Consider the following 21,075-nt stretch of genomic DNA (forward strand, 5'->3'; position numbering starts at 1 on the left):
TAGGCTACAAGAAAAACTTTTTACTGAATAAATGAACCTAGTGACTACAGCCAATATGAAATATTTGTAAAGTATTAAAAACACTTTCTGGCATATAGCAAATGCTCAAGAAAATGTTAAAGATTATTACTGCCTTCAGTAATTTAAAGGAAGAGACAATAAAACCGCTACAAGTAAGAAGTGACAGCAGAGTAAGAAAATTACAAAGAAATACACCTCAGAAAAACAACAAGACTGTGTAAATAATCATAGTTCTCTGAACAAAGTAAAAAATAACTTGGGGAGTAATGAAAATCCTGCTAATGAGAACTAAAGAGCTATATATTTCTAGCTGCCCATCTTACAGGACACTCTTCTCTGTGTCAAGAAAACAATGATCTATTTCCTCAAAGTGTATAATCTACTTGGGTAAAGAAATAGAAGAAAATGATGCCAAAGGCATGCTTCATGGTTTCAGAGTTCCTACTAAATCAAAGAAATTCATGACCAGTTTTTACTTTACATGCTGAATGTCAAATTATGCCTGCACATGGAATTCTGATATATAATTTTAGGATAGCCTAAAATAAGTTAATAAATTAGGCTGATGTTGAACAAAAAAAAGACGCTGTTTCTAAGAAGATGCTTTGACAAGTTAAAGGCAGTGTCCAAATGAACTGAATGTTACATCATCTGAGAAATTAAGGGAATTTCTTACCATTAAAACAGTCTTGGAGGAATCACCGGGGTATCTAAGACTGAATACTCCCAACGCCCCCAAAAAGCAAAAGAAAGTAAATGTGGCAAGATTTCGAATATCTAGAAATGACTCTATAAGTGGTATTGTTCCCATGGTCCAATCACAGCAGAGTTCTGAAGGATTTAATAGAAGCCAAGCGTTCAAAGGAAGGAGATAGTTAAAAGTTAGCTGCCTTGTAGGAGTTGGGCTTACAGCAGCTGGGTTATCAAACCTGTATAAAGAATGAAAAAAAAAGTTATTTAAAGCACCTTGTAAACACAAAATATATAACATATAAATAAAACGCTGAACAATAAAAGCAATATTTTACACATAATCTCATTAAAAAGACAAAATATTTTATTTTATTTTTTTTATTATGTTAATCACCATACATTACATCATTAGTTTTTGATGTAAGGTTCCATGATTCATTGTTTGTGCATAACACCCAGTGCTCCACGCAGAATGTGCCCTCTTTAATACCCATCACCAGGCTAACCCATCCCCCCACCCACCTCCCCTCTAGAACCCTCAGTTTATTTTTCAGAGTCCATCGTCTCTCATGGTTCGTCTCCCCCTCCGACTTACTCCCCTTCATTCTTCCCCTCCTGCTATCAGAAAGACAAAATATTTTTTTACTAATACCTCACTAGAGGTATTTAGTCCTCACTAGAGTTCAAACTGTCTAAACTTTAAGAAACGTCTAGGTTGAGACAAACTATGAAAAACTGTTTAAAGGGCAACTAGGTTACCTATTTCTAGTTTATTATTAGAATAAATCAGACAAGTCACTATAATATTATGATACTCTGCAGAAGTATAACTTCCTGGTTAAAACTAAAAAGAAAAGTTTTAAAAGTGTCATTGCTGTATGTGATGTATGAGTTTCTGAGAACACTAACCAATGTTTTTTCTGCATAAGATGGCTTCTTTCAAAAGGCACTAAATGCTAATAAAAATTATGCTTCCTAGAAAGAATTACTATATTTTTCTTTTGTTGCAGACAGAGAAAACTGTATCAACTATGATTTTTCCTTTTTGCTTAGACTTTTAGGAAGGTGAAAACCAAATTTCCAGTATAGAATAGTAACTGTATAGGCCTATGTAACATTTTGTGTTCTACTTTTTCTCCTCATACATACTAATATAAACTTATATTGTAATTTATATTTGTCCAGGCCATGATATATTACATGTACATTTCATTAATTTAGTCTGTTTCCTGCAAACTAAGGCAAATCATAGTCAAAGCATTTTTTAAAGTATATTTCAAATGAATAGCTTCAAATTTTTTTTAGGCTACATTCAAAATTTTATTGGCTATGTTAATATATAGTCCTTTAAAAACCCAATTTCTCATTTTAAAATAAATGAGTTAAGAAAAATCAACCCCTAACATTTGTTTGACTTGGTCTTCTTAAAAATTCAAATGGCTGAGAAAAAGTAAATACTATTTGAACAAATAATATCTTAAAAACCTTCATATTTGAATATCTACATGTATGAAAAATAATAAATCTTGAGTCAGGACTTGAATTCTCAAATAACCAACAGAAGTGAATACAAAGCTTTTTTCCTATAATCCACTATTCAGGGTTCATTTTTTATAATGGTTTATTTACAATAGCTAATTTAATAACTGTACTATAGAGAAAGAACACATGTCAAAGCAAGTCAAACAATATTATAGTCAACTTCATAGGGAAATGTAATAGAAGAAAATGTATATATACACATATTTTTAAATGCTTCTATTTGGAAAATACATCATTTAGATGTAACGTATTCCATACAGCCATCCACAAATACATACACAAAACAAACACATTTCTACCTATAAACCACATTTTCACACTATAGAACTGGAGATGAAAAAGAGTCAATGGAAATTCTCTAAAAGGAATAATAAAAACAATAACACTGAAACTGAGGGTGAAGAGGGAACTATAAAGTATATATTTACAATTCAATCTATTTCACATATCTTACTACTTAAATGAGTTGTTCAGGGGTGCCTGGGTGGCTCAGATGGTTAAGCGACTGCCTTTGGCTCAGGTCATGATCCTGGAGTCCTGGGATCAAGTCCCACATTGGGCTCCCTGCTCGGCAGGGAGTCTGCTTCTCCCTCTGACCCTCCCCCCCCTCATGCTCTCTCTTTTTCTCATTCTCTCTCAAATAAATAAAATCTTAAAAAAAAAAATAAATGAGTTGTTCAGTTTAGCATGGCTAGACTCGGAAGTAAAAATTCATGAAATTAGAAAGTATTCTTTAAAGAAAAAAATGCTACTGAAAAGAATAATTATATGGAAAATGATACAAAGAAAATGTTTAAGGTAAGAGAATTATCTGAATAAAATTTTATTCTAACCAGGGCCAGCTATGCACTATCCTGGACAGCACACGAACAACATTTTGGCCTTTTGTTAAAAAAAAAAGAAATTCTTGTATTTAATGCCAGATACTTTAATATAATTGAATAAGGAACTAATATAAATTTCATTTTAAATTTTAGCTGAGTAAGGTGAAATGGAAAAATGCTAAATTTCAGAGCAGGAAAAAAAGATGCAGATTGTTAAATTCAGCAACTTTTGCTTCTAGCTTTAAATGCAAAGAACTGGGCAAGATATTATAAGACTTTTCTTAACACACTGAGCATCAGGCAAAGAAGGACAATGATACCTGAGGGAAGAAAAACAAATAAGGGAAACCCTATCTAGAAAGTTCAATACCTAGACACAGATTTTAGTCTGTGGAGCAGTGAGGGGGAACCTAGTGGAGCCTAGTACCATCCTTAGGTTGCAAAGACAGAACTGGGAGCCCTAGAAACCCAGGGGGCCAGAGTCAGTGGGCAGAATACCAGAGAGAAGAAAGCTGCTGAGAAACAGAACTATCTCTAGAGGGTCTCTCTCCAGTTTTTAGTACTGATGAGAACTGTTCAGCATATGTATGTGAGGAAATACACAAGGTCAGTTTAGTGGGTTGAACCATGTGTCTCAAACATTCATATCTACCCAGAACCTCAGACCGTGACATTATTTGGAAACCTATTTCTTTGCCAGTGTAAATAGTTAAGCTAGGATTAGGTCATACTGGATTGGGGTGAGCCCTAAATCTAATGACCGGTGTTCTTAAACAAAGAGAGAATACAGAGAAACACACAAGAAAGAGGGAATGCCAAAGACTGCTAGCAACCTCTAGAAACTAGGAAAGAAGCATGGAACAGATTCTTCTTGAGAGTCTTCAGAAGGAACCAACTGTGCCCAACCCTTGATTTTCGACTTCTGGCCTCCAGCACTGACAGAATAAATTTCTGCTGCTTTAAGCTATCCAGTTCTGGTAATCTGTTATAGCAGCACTAGGAAAAATAATGCAGTTAGGAAAGTACCTCTCAAAAGAATTAGATAAAAATTCTCAAATACCATACAGAGGTAGGAATAGTTCCTCAGTAGCCAGAAGGAAAATCCTCATAAATCAGTCTATCAGATATAGTAGTCAGAAGGGTCTTGTGTCAGTAGCAGAAGAAAATTAGCCCTATTGTAAATGCTGCTGTGGTCTCATTCATCAAAGATTAGAAGCATGGCTAGAAGATGAAACATTTCTCAAATAACTTAAATACCTCCCAGAACAAAGCTCTAAAATATTTATAGTAATATATTAAAGTAAAATGCACATATATGACAACTATTAAAAAATTGCCTGGCATATGAAGTAGAAACATATAATCCATGAGAAGAAAAATTATTCAATCTAAACTAAGAAATGACACATACAATAAAATTAGTAGATGAGGAAATTAAAGCACTAGAACATGTAGGGACAGGAAACATAAAAAGGCTTAAACAGAATTTCTAGAAATGGAAACAATATCTGAAATAAAAAAGAACTAGAAAAAAATTAAGGGCAGATTAGACATTGCAGAAAAAAGATTAGTGAACTTGAATATATTGCAGAAGAAAGTATCCAAAACGAAAACAGGGAAATAGTTTTTGGAGAGGAATAGAAAGAGCATTAGTCTGACAACTTCAAAAGGCTTAATATACATGTAACTGGGGTCCCAGAAAAGGAGAAGATAATAGAAAAACATTTCAAGTAATAGATAAAAAATTTCCAAAATTTACATAAAGTAAAACCTACAGATCCTAAGCTCAATTAACCTAAGCAGAAGCCACATGAAGATAAAAGAACAGTGACTGGAAGTTTGTATCATTTACCACTTTCACCCAAATTTTGTTATAAGATAAATATGTCCTAGGGTAGTAATATGCAGCAGGTGACTAGAATTAATGATACTGTATTGTATATTTGAAAATTCCAAAGAAAATAGATCTTAAAAGTTCTCATCACAAGATTTTTTTGTAATTACGTGTGGTGATGGATGGACGTTAAATACTTATTAGTGATAATCATTTCTCAATATACATGTATCAAATCATTACACTGTATACCTAAAACTAATAGTATTATATATCAATTATGTCTCAATTTAAAAAAAATAAAGAAACAATGACAAAGAGAAAATAATACAAGTAGACATACAGAAAAAGACACACTACACACAGAAGCACAAAAACAAAGATGACAGAGGATATCTCAGTGAAAACTGCAAGCTAGAAAATAGTAGAGCAACATTATTAGAGTGCTGAATGCACAACAATGTGGAATTCTACACTCAGAATTCAAAATATTTTTCAAAAACAAAGATAAAGATATTTTTATATATAAAAGCTAAAACAATTCAGCACCAGCAGACCTACACGTCAAGAAATGTTAAAGAAAATCCTTTAGTCACAAAGAAAAATGGTACCAGATGAAAATCACATTGAATATAAACAGCTGAAACACGTCATTTAAAAAATACTATCTGGGGCACCTAGGTGGCTCAATCGGTTAAGCGGCTGCCTTCGGCTCAGGTCATGATCCCAGGGTATCAGGCTCCCTGCTCAGCAGAGAGCTTGTTTCTCCCTCTCCCTCTGCCTGCCGCTCTGCCTACTTGTGCTCCCTCTCTGTCAAGTAAATAAATAAAATCTTAAAAAAAAAAAAAAATCTGACCAAACAAAAAAGGAAGACCCAACTTTATGCAGCCTACAAGAAGTCAACTTTAAATATAAATATATTGATAGATAAAAAGTTAAATGATGGAAAAAGAAAAACAATGTAACACTAAGAAAAAGGAGATAAAGTGAATTTCTGAGTAAAGACCAGGGATAAAGTATTTTCAGGGATAAAGAAACTCATTTAATCACAATCCTAAATGTTATGTACTTAATAATAGAGCTTGAACTCACATGAAGCAAAAATTGATAAAACTATAAGGAGAAATAGACAAATCTATAATTACAGTCAGAGATTTTAACGTCCTCCTCTCAATAATTATTAGAACAAGTAGATAAAAATCACTAAGAATATAAAAGACTTATCACTTAACCAATCAAGTTAAAATCATTGTATCATTAAGTTAAAATCATTATTTTCATTCTGGTGGTTTCATGAGTGTACACATAGGTCAAAAGGTACTAATTTGTACATTATAAATATATGCAGGTTTTAAAAAAAATATTATACCTCAATAAAGCTGTTAAAAAACCTCAACGTAAATCAAAGACTTTCTGAAACATTTATAATCAATGAACATCAAGAGTTAAAGAAAGAAAGAATGAAAAAAAAAGAAAAGAACCAGACTTTCATACCTGGTGAATACTGGAAGTTGGGACTGAATAACCTGGACTCTAATCACAACAAGTAATAGTGTACTGAACATCAAAACAATGAGTTTTATTAGTGTCTGCAGCATAGAAAATGGAATACTACTCTTTCCACGGAAAAACTGTCCGACAGTAGTCCATAATAATGGCAAAGTATACTGCAAAAGGAAAAAAAAGTTTTAAATAACAATATACTATAATGTTTTCAATGCAGTATTTTCAAAATGTAAGATTAGATATAAATTGACTATAATTATAAGATCAATATGGAGCAATTTGTGGAACTGATAATGAATAAAACTGAGCCCAATCTTATCCAATACTGAATTACAATATTACTGTATACATTTCCAAATTGCCTAACGATTCCATTATTGAAATGCAAAGAGTTGTCCTTAAAAAACTGAGCGAGTTAAAAAATGTTAAGTAATTTTCAATGGATAGAAGGACAAAACATGCTCCTTTCTTGCGAATTTTTTGGTATCATTTTTGGTAAACACACCAATTTACATAATGACACATTTAGAAAACAAGTTTATTATGAGAGAATTTAAGTATGATAAGTGATAGCAACAAAAAAAATATTTCTCCTTACCCCTTGTGCAATAAATACTTCATACACACAGCAAATTCCTACAACTGTTATTCCTTGTTCTTTACACAATGTTGCAATAGCAACTAAAACCACTGTCAAGGCAATTGGAGTCCATACTGCAATTTAAGAACAGAAAAATATGGAACTACACAAAACAATTTTATATCATAAAGAGATATTTTAAGTTAGACAACTATTACACATTACTAAAAAACTTTACTTGTGATTCTATATTCACATTTATGTTATTTCCCACTAACCTATACTTTATATTTTAAAACGTATTTAAATGTTGTAAGTGATTTTTCCTTTATGCACTCAAAACAAAACATTGAGATGTATAACTTGTACTAAAACTTTCTGTGGAGAAGAGAAACTTAGAGGCTGGAGTGTTGTGATTGATGAACTATCAGTTTGAAATGAAGACAAATACTTTATTATGTAGACATCTATGTTTTATTAAAAACCTGAAACTGAAAACTACTGGGCAAAGTAGACGAGCATCTATTAAAAAAAAAAGTATAAAAACTGAAACAGGTTCACAGTAAGAATTTAATATTCTTTTAAAAAATTTGCAATAGAATATTCATAAGTTCTATTTAAACAGAAAACCTACTTCATCAACTTTAAGCAAACATCTACTAGTAGTAGTAGTAGCAGTAGTAATTTGATTAAAGAAGAATGAATTGTGAGGGTAATTCTGGATCTACTACTAACTTGCCTTGTGACTTTGGGCAACTTTTCTGAGTTTCAGTTTTCCTATTGAAAAATATAATCTCCAATTCTTTTCCAGTTTAAAAGATACATTGTAGTATGATTGTGCGACCTTAGGTTTATTTATTAAGAACATTAATCAAAGTAATAACTCAAATAATTGACTTAATTCCAGGTATAAATAAAAAAACAATTTATGAATCTAATATACTTTCCTTTGTCATTTGGCTTAATACAGAAATTCATTGATCTTTGAAATTGTTTTCAACTTTAGAATACTCTATAGATTATAATTACTGAAAGGAAAACAACTCAAAAAACTTTGAAACACTATTGGAGATACTCCGTATAACAGTATTCTTTCCCTCAAAAAAAAAAAAACCCTCATATTCTAGTTAGATCAAAACCATCAATACGAAAGTAGTAGATTATACCAATGGGATATGAGGGCTGATATCATACCCATTTTTAAGATGAGGAAAGAATTTTGGAGGTCTAAAAAAAATAGTCATGCACAATAAAGAAATCATGACTTAACTTGGTTCTTCTGACATTAAATTCAGAGCTTCTTACTAGTTTGTAATTCCATTCCAAGATAGAGAAAGCAAACAGTTGCCTTCTGCAATGCTGGATTCAATCTCAGCAACTAATAGCTCTAATAAAGGCAAGAACTTTATTGAAACCAGTCACTTCAGTTCTTCAACTTTTGGTGACTATATTACTGTGTGAATATAAACTTTGATTTTATAAACAGATCTCTGTGGTTAGTTACCACGTGTGATTTTGTCCAAAACAAGTCCCCCTGCTAAATACATTAACACTTAAAAATATATACATGTGTAAGTAGTGATTCAATTTCAATCATTAGAATCCCTTCCAACACAAAATACAGGTTTCTAAACTAATTTTACATGTATAAAGATACAAACCTCCAGCAATCACATATTCTAACAGTTATTTTAAGTATCTGCTACATCTTGCGGGGGAGATAATAGACAAATAAGTAAAGATATATTTGCCAAATGATGACCTAAGTGTTATGAAGAAAAATAGAAGGTGAAAGGAAAAAGAAAGGAATGGGAAAGATGAGTGGTGTACTGATGACATTTGAGCAGAAACCCAAACTAGAAAGGAACAAACAAAGGCCCTGAGGTGGATCATGCTTAAAAAAAAAAGGGTATGGGTCATTAACAGCCTAGAATTTAAAGTGATCAAATAATTACAAATTGAAAATCTTTGCACAGGACAACATACATTAGATAAAATAGTGAATACAAAGATGGTAACAAAACTGTTTATGGTCTTAAGTGTAAAATTACATAACGTGGAATATGAAGTATTATGGGAGCTAAGAGTATAAAGGTTCAAAAGCAGGGTCAGCATCTTTTTAATTAGAATTTAATTGTTTAATTGTTCACTTGGTCATTTGCTAAATAAATATAATGAACACCTACTGTATATAAGGAACCATTCTAGGAAATGGAGACAGAAACCTACCCATATTACAAATCTAAGAACACACTAAAAGTGTTTGGCTAAATCACTTATTTCTTGAACCTTAGCTTTACATTAATACAAAATTAGGCTCCTTATCATCAGTACTTTGGGTTACAGTGAGAAAATTCTCCAAGAATGTAGGAAAAAACCTCAGAGTTAAATTTTAAGATCAACCAAATATAGGTTACCATTATATAAAACCTCTTTCATGCCCACTGTTCCCACACTTCAAAAAATCATTTTTATTGCCTGGAGCTTGTTTTCTGCTAATAGCTGGCATTAGCAGGATTAAAGACCTAATTTGTACAAAGCATTTTCCAGGGTGGGCCACATGGTAGGGACTCAATAAATAGCTGAACTATGATCAACACATAATAAAAGTTATATTCTAATAAGCTTTCAACTTTACCTAAATAATACAATTCACAGCTTTACTACAGAAAGACAACTGAAGTATTCATACTTGTATCATTTATAGATAACAGCACATGGAACTAAAAATGACTCTAAAACTCCCATATTCTAGGGTAATTTTAAGTTAAATCATACAGAATCTGTTAGTCATGATAAAATATAAACTACATGCAAAAATTTTTTTAATATTGACAATGTTGCAATATCATGTTCATATGTCCATACATGCTTAAGATAAACCCAAGTGAGGCATATATTTTATAAGAAATAAGCATTACTTGATCAAGTTTTATAGATATAGAGAAAAAAATTAAATGTTAGACACTCACCTATGGAATTATTTGGTCCTTTTGATTTGGTATATGACAAAAATGCAGCTAGAAAAAAGATAGAGGACAAAAGTTCTGCTCTTCCTACAACACCTGTTACCTAAAAAGGGAAAGGGAGGGGAGTTCATATTAATGAAGAGCCTCTTGAAAATTTAACTACCATATATAATAAGAATAGCACTTTAGAAATCAAAACTGCCATAATTTTTCAAGCACACATTTCAGTTTCTTAGACATTCTTTGAGTGCCCTCATGTGGTCAATTTGTATATCTTCCATACAAATAAATTAAAAAATCTTTAAAAAAAATTTAAAAATAAAATAAATTTACCAGTGACTCTAAAATAATTCTTTGATTATTATTTTGAAATAATTATAGACTCACAGGAAGTTGCAAAAACAGGTACAGAGAAGTCCTGTGTACTGTTTAGCCAGCTTCCCTCAACAGTAACATCTTACATAATATTAGGACAGTATCTAGAATGGTTCTTAATTTAAAAACAAAACAAAACAAAAAAAACCTAAGACCTTACATATTTTCTTAAAATACAAGCATTCTTAAAATATAAAAATATTCATAAATTCAGTAAGTTCTACCTCATAATAAATGTGTAAACTCAATGGCGCCTGGGTGGCTCAGTTGGTTAAGCGCCTGCCTTCGGCTCAGGTCATGATCCTGGAGTCCCAGGATCGAGTCCCGCATCGGGCTCCCTGCTCAGCAGTGAGTCTGCTGCTCCCTCGGACCCTCCCCCCTCTCATGCTCTATCTCATTCTCTCTCTCAAATAAATAAAATCTTTAAAAAAAAAAAAGTGTAAACTCAGGATAATAAACTTTAAAAACTCCTTTTTTGGGGTGCCTGGGTGGCTGTCAGTTAAGTGTCTGACTTCAGTTCAGGTCATGATATCAGGGTCTTGGGATCAAGCCCTGCATGGGGCTCCTTGCTCAGCAGGGAGTCTGCTTTTCCCTCTCCCTCTGCCCTCTGGCTGCTTGTGCTGTCTCTTTCTCAAATAAATAAAAGTCCTTTTTTTTCTAAAAATTTAAATATAAAACCCTCAAACCTCTTCCTTTATTCTGAACTCACTGTAAAATTTAAAACAACCTATCATTTTTGTAAATGCATGGAAAAATGTCTGTTCAACGAGACATAAAAAGGTTCAAGACAGTGGGAGAGACACACAAAACCCCTTCCAATACACACACCCATTCAAGCACAACAAGAGTTCAAACATACATTTTTTTGCTTACAACTGAAAGGTTGTAACAAAGCAATTGAACAGTCCTTTTTGCTCTGTTGAGAGGCAATTTTGGGGTTTCAAGGTTATTAAGAAAAATAAAGTTATAATTTAAGTACATCTTGGTAGGTAGGGGCTGACAGGGGCAACAGCAGAGACAGCTCACAATTTTGAAACATGGCAAACAGACAACATGAAAGTACTGAGTATCTTCACTGGTTAGAATGTTTTTTTATGTTTACATATATTTTGATATATGTTTATGTATATTTTCATCTTTTATTTAAACTTATTATTTTCTGTCCTTTGAAACATACTACAAAGTTGACAAATGCTTTAAATCTATAGTCATAAAAAAAACAATTAGCAAGGAACTGTATTCATTTATCTTTTTATTACTCATCTTGAGCAATTTTATCTTATGTCCTTAAATAATAAATGTTTATGTTTCAAAACTTGCTTTAAATTTAAAAATTTTAGGGGCGCCTGGGTGGCTCAGTCGGTTAAGCAGCTGCCTTCAGCTCAGGTCATGATCCCAGGGTCCTGGGATTAAGCCCCGCATGGGGCACCCTGCTCAGCAGAAGCCTGCTTCTCCCTCTCCCTTTGCCTGCGGCTTCCCTTGCTTGTGCGCGCTGTCAAATAAATAAATAAATCTTAAAAATAAATAAATTTAAAAATTTTATATAGTAGGAAGTTAGATTCTGTACACTAGAAAGTTAAGACTTGTGCTAATTTAAAAATCTTCAAATATTTTAATTAAGGCCATGGTTAAATTTTTTTTCTTAAAAACATATACCATTATAGTCACTATGTAGGCTTTGTTAAAAAAAAAAAAAAGAAGAAAAGAACACTGATTTACAGTTTTACTTACTGCTTCTGTGTGTATTGGGTGCACTGCAAAAAGTAAAGAAGCAATCATACTACTCCTGTTGTCCAGAAAAAGTTTGCAGACTTTAAGAAATATCACACTAACCACAGCATGAAAAATCGTATTTAGGAGATGATATGACATTGGTTTCAGTTCACTAAACAGATAATTTAAACGAAATGTCAATACTGTTAAGGGACGGTAAGACTTGTGGCTTCTCTCCTAAAAGGAAAAAAACAATCATCATCATTAAAGTTCCATGGTCCTTTAGTGCACATAAACTAATCCTTGCATTTCCTATTCAAAGTATCTACGTTTGGCTGAGATATAGCAATAAAGTAATGAACTGCTCCAAGGATAACACAAAACTAAAAGATAGTTTTATAATGTGTTTTCCTATTTTCTTAGTCCCAAAACAAAGGCAATTTCCTCCTTTTGCAAATATCCCATCCCATCAAGAGTAGAGGAAGAACATATGACTATTAATTCCCCTTCAATACACAGATTTAAAAAAATAATAAAGCAGAACAATAGTGGCATTGGTCAAATCAGGACACAGGATTCTCTCCAAAGCCTACTTTCCAATCTATTACTAATACAAGCATTTATATAACTGCTGGCCAGATTCTCAAAAGGAAATATAAGAACAGAATGTTTACCAGCTCAGTTTTAATTGTGAAGACTCAGAAAAGTACTAATTGTTTTATGAAAAACACCTTCATAATATGTAAACCTGAATATATTAAACCAAAAAACCCCCAAATACTAAGACAGAGAATACAAAAACAAAAACTTTCTTAGAATAACAGAATAGATACCTTTGTTACGGTAGTCTTTCCTGGCAATAAATCAAATTTTATGTGAAGCTGCTGAATTTCTTTACAAGCTAGAAGTTTCATTTAACCAGAAATATTTTTACCATAAGACAAAAATCAAACCAGATTTAAGAATAAAATACACAGGACAAAAACACATAAAATATTATCCTATTACTTTTTAAATATGTAAAGGCATTCACACTCAGCTTCTTCACTCTCTAGAATGTTCTTTGCTGCTTAATGTTTGTACATCATTTGATTTAGCTCAGGCATACAAAGTTATTTTTAAGGCATTATACTGAGCTGACATGATGTGTATCCAAAAGCAAAAAAAAGGCCTGGAAACTTTTGAGTGCCTGAAATGTTACTGTAGTTCCACTGGGACATATGTGCCAGTCAAAAGGATGAAGTCTGAAAGTGCAGGGAATAGGTTATTTTTAACTGTAATATACATAATTGTTTTGTTAGGTCTATTAGATGTACAGTCACAGGTAATGGAAAATTAAAAAATAGATTAATTATTAACATAACTGATTATTCACACAATGCATTAGTAATCTAAAGACTCCACTGTGATAATCATCAGTGTAGTAGATAACAGATTATTCTGTGAAAATATAGTAAAACAGCTAGTTCTATTACAAACAATACAGATCATTATTAAATTCAAGTATAATAAAGAAAAAACTTAATTATTCATAGTATTAGTTGGCAATAGAAACATAAGCATGAATATAATGAATAGGCTAATAGTTCCCTATTAATGTGAATCTCCATATAGCAACGGCAAAACAAAGTGAAATGGGATATTTGCAAAAGTTACCTTAACAAAGATACTTCATAGACCAAATGCCAGAAGAGATGGCTCATTACAGCTTAACCATGGCTGTGTCAGAGAATCACTTGGATAAACAGAAAAAACCTAATCCTCTACTCCTCCCTGCCCCCAAAATCCCAAGAACAATAAAAAAGCAAACACAAAAGGAACAAGACAAAAATACTGATGCCCATATCCCATTCTGAGATAACTGTAACAGATTTGAGTAGAGCCTTAGTAATATTTTTTTAAGTGCCAAGCAGATTCCAATATGTAACTAGATTTATAATCCACTGAACCATTCAAAAACAGAGTATAACATAGCTAAAGAATGGGCTTACTAAAGAGATAATCTATACACTAAGAGTGCCAGAGGAGTCCAAAGACCCCTACTATGTCAGTATTCATACAGCTCAGGAATATGTCCAAAGCCCAAAATGTGTCTTTAAGATCTACATTGACACAAAAATCCTTATGCAGGTTTGGGCACTCAAAGATAGGCTTCCAGGCTATCATTACTTGATGACATCAACCATCAGATCTCTGAATGTGCTAATTTCAGGCTGGTTAAGAAAACTTGTAATACCTAAATACTACTCAGAATAACTTTTCCTTAGTGGCACATTTCCCTACAGAAAGAGAATATGCCTATCAGAAAAAAGGAGGAAGCAACAATCTCCACCATATATTGTTATTCAAATTTGTTCATTCATTTTTGTCTGAGTTTATTATTATGAGTACTTTTCTTAGTGTGTCCACTTATAGGAGCTCTGAACAAAATCATATTTTCAATCTGTAAAGCTGAGGAAGTCACAAAACATTGCACTGATACCATGGTATGATAACTTTCAAGAGACCCTTAATCTGACCAGCTAACCTTTCAGTTAAAATCTCAATGTCATGATTAAAATCACAACAGATACTAGCTTAAGTTGGGGAAATGGAAACATATTTCTAAGGGCTCTAGGGATAAAAGGTAGGGGTAGAAGGAAATAAATGGCCTAGAAAATAATGATCTTATTATATAATCATATTTTTTCTCATTGTCAAATATTCATTTCTTTTAAAGGCTAGAATAGGGTGAGAACAGGAAGGTTACAAGAAAATAAAGTCTGCTTATTTAACAAGAAAAAATACTTATGTGTTTGTGACTAAAGGAATGACAGACTTCATCCCCACTCTTGAGAAGCTTCCATATTTAAAGAATGCGAAAAGGGACCACGAATGACAACTGACAAACTATAAAAGAGTGTTATATGTTACGGTTCAACTGTGCGCCAAGTACAATAGATTAATTCATTTATTTATCCTCAAGGTATTATTCTTTTATGGATCAGATCTCTTGTAGATCTTGCCACCTAAAAGCTATTTTCTCACCAATTTCGTACAGCTATTATATAATAGAATGGTAGGATCCAATCTATGGGATCCCAAAATGACAAGAGTTTAATCCCAAACAGTTTAATAGTGACCTTCAAAATAAATTTACTGACAAAATAAAAACATCCTCATAAACAATGAACTAAACTTTTGGGTTCTCAATATAACATTAAAATAACTACTAGGTAAAAAATATGACACAAATTTAAAATTTTCTGCAGGAAAAAACTCAATACTTTCACCCTTAAAGTCTAATCTATTTATATTGAAGTCACATATTTTTAGATGGTTAAATATATCATAAGTGGTCATTTCTTTTGCCTGAATCATGAAAAAAAGAGCAAGAAATAGATTTGTTTACACTTCTTGCTATCCTAAGACATTTGGCTTTCACACACATATGTTGTTTTTAAAAAGATTAAAATACACAACCAAGGAAAGAATCATGTACTGCTTTAAAAAAGATAATCACATCTTCAACTTCCTATCTAACATATACATTTTAGGGAAACAAATTCAAATTCATAAGTGCTACGATGACAATGTTGGTAAAGAAATTAGGAGTAATAAACTATTAGAATATTTTAAAAATCTAAGATACACATAAGCAACAAATAACTACTTACCTCAGACATAGGGGTTCCCCAGAAGTCATTCTGAAATAAAGTTTTTAAAGGTGTAGATGGATGCAGGTCTTTGTTATCCAGTATTGCTGAAACATCATCAAAAACAAAACCACAAAAGAGGCTGTTCCAATAGCAGGCGGTAACCACACCTACTATTAAGGCTATTTCTTTGAGGTTAATATCAGCCATCCTGTCCACAACACTTGTGGACAAAATCTGGGGGGAAAAATCATGAAGATAAGATGAAATAAGCATCACTGATTTTTCAAATAAGTAAACTTTTCATAGAAGGATTAGAGTGAATGCTAATTCTCCAGGAAAATTCAAAGCTCAGCTCAAGTGTCATCCACCTCTAAAAAGCATTAGCTGCCCACCTCTCCAAATTCCTAACTTAAAATTAATTGCTCCTTCATGTATTTCATATTTCTATTAGAATCCTTTATCACACCATTTAATCTCTGGACTTACCTCTCTAGCTAACTAGATAGTGAACTCCCTATCAATTGTCACAGGTCAGGTTATTCAGGGAATATATATATATACGTATATATATATATAGATGTATGAAAACTTTAAAAACCTAGTATGGTGTACTCCAGAAGCAGTAAATAAGTTTTTGTGAGGAAAAAAAATACTTGAAAAGACACTGAACATGGATTTTCTGAAATGTAGTTGAAGCTTGTATTTTAGTACTTATATACCCGAAGACCAACTATTACCTAAATTAGGCATCCAAACTGTTAGTCTGCAGCCTTGTTTAATTTGGTTAAAGCCTTTTAAAAATATCTCAAATGTGTCTAAAGGCATTCTAAGCCTAAGCTAGCTGTATACTAGCCATTTAACTATAGTCTCACTATTTTTCACACTGATTTATGTTATCTACTTAGCAATATGAGTTTAAAACCCAGATCTAAACCATAGTGTTTTTCTCATTACAACAAATGATTTTAATCTAGAGAACAGGCTTCATACATGACAATTCATAATTAAATCATTGCTTTAGAAAGGATTTAATAAGAAAATGGTTTAGAGTAGAAGAAACTGTATTAAATGGATGATACTGAAGAATCAGCCTTATAATAAAAATAAGGTTGGAGGGTACTCTTGAAAAACAAGCCAATGATATACTTTTCTAGCTTGAGTAGTATCATTAGTAACAAAATCTGTGGAAGGCAGAATTATGGCCCACCAAAACTATCCATATCCAAATCCCTGAATCTGTGATAATGTTACTTTACATGGCAAAAGAGACATTACAAGGTGTGATTAAATTGAGGGTTGTGAGATGAGGAGATTATATCTTCGATTATCTGGGTGGGCCAATTCAATGACAAGAGACCTTAAAAGTTAAAGAGGGAGGCAGGAGAGTCAGGAAAGCAGAGATGAGAGTGATGTGATAGCCAGCTGGGGCCCCAAGGCAAGGAATGGTGGTGGCCTCCAGAAGCCGGAAAAAGCAAAGAAACATTCATTAGCGTCTAAAGTGACCACAGCCCTACTGACTCTAAATTTTAGTCTAGGGAAACCTCTTTTGCACCTCCATAATTATAAAATAATAAATTTGTGTGAAGTCACTTTATTTGCGGTAATTTGTTACAGCAGCAAGAAGAAACTAATACATTACTCACAGAGCCAGAAAATCTAAGACCTGATATATATCTATAGGAGTTCCTGCTAGATCAGAGAGGAAGAAGACAATAGGAAGGGCAGAGAGAGAGATTTAAAATCAGATGTAAGATTTATATAAGGATATAGACACACAAAAGCCTATAAGAAAGTATTAAAGTACAGATAGGAAAACCTTAGAATTACTTAAAGAAATGCAAAATCCAATCCTACAAATCACAAAAGGTAATTACCTGTACCTTTTGAAGGATAGTTTTCGAGTAAAAAAAAATGATATAAGAGTTCATCTTGAACCCAGAGCTGATTTATCATCTCTAAAGAGTATCAACTTGTGCCTTATCCCAGAAAAAGTTAATAGCAGTTGTTTAAAGACAGGAGATACTGAGCAGGCATTTGCCTCACTCCTGAATCACACACTAAAATGACAACCAAGGTATTAAAAAGAAAAAAAAAAGTATAAATTCACAAGGATAAAGACCATTGAATTTTGGAAGCTGGAAAAACAAAAGTTCAGTGGTGACTCAACAGAGCTCAGGAAAGTAAATCTTAAGCTTAAGGGGGAAAGCTAAAAAGTTTTTTGCATCCCTGCCAGCATCAATCTCAAAACTGGTGACAAAAATTTCAAGAAAAAGGAACAGATGTATTTGTTAAAATTTAGACTCCTCTGTCATTGGGTATAGGCAAGTAACCTTTTCTCCTGTAGCTGGGTAGAAGACTAGAGACTTTCTCTCTGAAATAGGTGAAACACAGGGTGTCTGATGTAGGGAACACAAGTGAAAACAAAGGTAGCAAACTGAAAATGAGGGTTAACTAAAAGTCTGTCTACATACTTTGACACCCTCCAGTTATCTTCTACCAACTGGGCACACAATCTTGTAAAATTTTCAACCCTGGAAACAAACAAAAAAGAGGCCTCTAAAAGCTTCCACAAAGGAAGAAAGCAGGTTTCATAGCAGAGATTAGGATTCAAACAAATCCTTTTTTTTTTCCACTAACACTGGAAGCTGGAGGATGGGGGGGGGGGGGGGGGTGCAGGGGAGGAAAATCCTGAAAAAAAAAGGAGTAATGCTTCAAATTTCTGAGGGATAATAATTTCCAACCGAAAATTTGATATTAATAAACACAAATTTCCCAACTAGGAAAGTAGAATAAAAAATATCTTAAGATATTCAAGGTCTCAAAAACTTTACCTTCGATGTCTCCTCTTCTCAGGAAACTAACAGAAGACTTATTCTAATAAATAAGGGAGTATATTAAGAAACAGAAAGAGAGGGAAATCAGGAAACACGGGATCCAGTGCAAGATAGCAACAAAAGAAATACCCAGAATGAGAACCACGCCAGCAGGTCCACTAGCCAGTCTACCCTAGAACAGGTCAGAAGGTTCTTGAGCAATACTCCCAAGAAGCTGTAAATAGAGCACCTAATGTGTAAGAACCATTTTACTCTCCCATTGTGTATGTGTGTGTGTGTGATTGTAATTTAGAAAAACAAAACAACTCAGGACATCCACCACCAGGTAGGTGAAAATCAAGTCTCGTGTATGGGTCACAAATCTCTCTCCCATAATCTCAGAACCCTGATCTAGGGACATTTGGGATTTTTATCCCAAACTGCTGTTTGTCAAACTGTTTGTTTATATGTTTTCACCATAGGAAAAATTAAAAATAGAAGAAAAAGGAGTAAATTAAACCTATGGTTTTACTACCTCAAAGCTGTATTTGAGAACATATATGATTATTAAAGTACTAATAATGTTTAAGAGAATCTGACACACACTGTAGACTCTTGGTATATTAGCTTTAAAACTATAAAATACAATTTTATATGATACAATAATATGTATAATATATATAATATTAAATTACAAACCATGCAATTTGTGGATTTAGGCTTTTTAGTTGAAAAGTATAAAAATTTAGCCAAGTTTACAAACATTATTGGAATTTTGTAAGGACTTGGGGAGTTGCTATAGTTTTAAGCTTAATTTACTAGGTTTATACAAATTGGTTTTTTGGGTTCTTTAAAGATTTTATTTATTTGACAGAGACAGAGACAGTGAGAGAGGGAACACAAGCAGTGGGAGTGGGAGAGGGAAAAGCAGGCTACCCGCTGAGCAGGGAGCCCAATGACTGAGCCACCCAGGTGCCGCTACAAATTGTTTTAAGTATTGAGAAAGTTTTGCTTTTTAAGTCAGGTATCTGAAGTCCTTGAATAAAAATGAATACAAATTATAAATACAAATTTTTAAAAGATTCTATTCATTTATTTGAGAGAAAGAAAGAGCATGAGCGGGGGGGGGGGGGGGCAGGGAGGGGGAGCAGGGGGAAAGGGAGAAGCAGACTCCCCACAACAGGGAGCCCAATGTGGGGTTTGATCCCCGGGACTCCAGGATCATGGCCCGAGCTGAAGGCAGATGCTTAATTGACTGAGCCACTCAGGAGCCCCTATAAACATAATTTTAAATTAAGGGAATTTAAACAAGTTTTTTTAAAAAAAGACTTATTTATTTTAGAGAAAGAAAGCATGTGTGCACATGCTGGGGGCGGGGGGGGGCAGAGGGAAAGAGAGAGAATTCCAAGCAGACTCTATGTCAGTCTCCATCCCACGACCCTGAGATCACAATCTGAGTGGAAAGCAAGACTTGGATGCCTAACTGACTGCGCCACCCAGGTGCCCCGACCAACTTTTAAATGTAGCTAAGGCATTTAGTCCTTTAAATTTGAGTTGTTGTAGAATAAAACGGTAAGTTTATAAAGTAAGATTTTTTTTTAGGTTGAATTTAAAGGCTTAAAAAACATAAGGTTAAAAAATGCTACTTTAAGAAACTTGGACAGTTCCCAGGATTTCTAAATAGGTAGTTAATGAAGAGTTATGCAGTCATGTTAAGTTGCAATGCAGTTTCATGCAGTAATTGAAATGCTCAATTCCAACATAATAATCAAAACTTTCAAATTGATTTGACTTTGAGGATTGTCCTCTGCTCCAAGTTCTGGCTCACTGCAAACAAGAAGCCTCTTGTCATGCAATGAGGTTCTTCTCTTCTCTTTCTTTAGATACTGGAGTACCTTACATTCTGGTTAAACATAGTTTTTGAACACTACAGCATTAGAGCAAAATGGTGAAAGAAAACAAAAATACTTACTTGAACATTACCAAATGAGACTCTCATATGTGTTCTTTGGGTTCAAAACCCCACATTACTGGGAATCATCACCTCAAGTTCCCTTTATCTCTATTTCATCTTCCTTCATTAGAAGAAAGATCCTTAGTCCCTCCTTGGAAACTGGTAATATCCAGCTTTTATTTGCTGAGATCTATTTAAAACCACCACCCCTACTTCCATCCTCTACTCCCTCAGGTGGCTTTGACTCCACAACTGAGCTCACAAGCATGCCCTAGAACTAGCTCACTCCCTTTGTTTCACTAAGCTCCCTTGGGTTATCTTTTAAAATTCTATAAACTTGGTATGGGTGAGGGGTTTAAGAAGCATCACATGGGTTTACCAATGAAGTGCTATTCATCAAGTAAATGGCATAAAATGCTTACTATTCATGAAGACTACTGTTATGGTTAGTTTTTTTGTGTGTGTAACATTTTATTTATTATTTATTTGACAGAGAGAGAGAATGCAAGCAGGGGGTGTGGCAAGCAGAGGGAGAGGGAGAAGCAGGCTCCCCACTGAGCAGGCAGCCAGACACAGGGCTCAGGCATGACCTGAGCCGAAGGCAGACGCTTAA

The 21,075-nt window shown here is 33.5% G+C and overlaps 1 protein-coding gene across 6 annotated transcripts in view; it reads right to left on the minus strand.

The window, feature by feature from the left end:
• The window catches only part of TMTC3 (transmembrane O-mannosyltransferase targeting cadherins 3), an 87,995-nt gene that overhangs the window by 22,030 nt on the left and 44,890 nt on the right, over positions 1–21,075 (minus strand). For 5 of the 6 annotated variants that reach the window (XM_027593668.2, XM_027593666.2, XM_027593667.2 and 2 more), the window contains 6 exons: positions 15,714–15,929; positions 12,076–12,294; positions 9,973–10,072; positions 7,019–7,134; positions 6,409–6,581; positions 698–950 (listed from right to left, as the gene is read on the minus strand). In XM_027593668.2, the coding sequence (XP_027449469.1) occupies positions 698–950; positions 6,409–6,581; positions 7,019–7,134; positions 9,973–10,072; positions 12,076–12,294; positions 15,714–15,902 (1,050 nt within the window). In that variant the 5' untranslated portion in view covers positions 15,903–15,929. Of the gene's footprint in view, positions 1–697; positions 951–6,408; positions 6,582–7,018; positions 7,135–9,972; positions 10,073–12,075; positions 12,295–15,713; positions 15,930–18,166; positions 18,217–21,075 lie in introns of those variants that run through there. The other variant, XM_027593670.2, reaches the window with a different exon arrangement.

This window comes from Zalophus californianus, chromosome 9 (assembly GCF_009762305.2).
Source record: "Zalophus californianus isolate mZalCal1 chromosome 9, mZalCal1.pri.v2, whole genome shotgun sequence".
NCBI lineage: Eukaryota > Metazoa > Chordata > Mammalia > Carnivora > Otariidae > Zalophus > Zalophus californianus.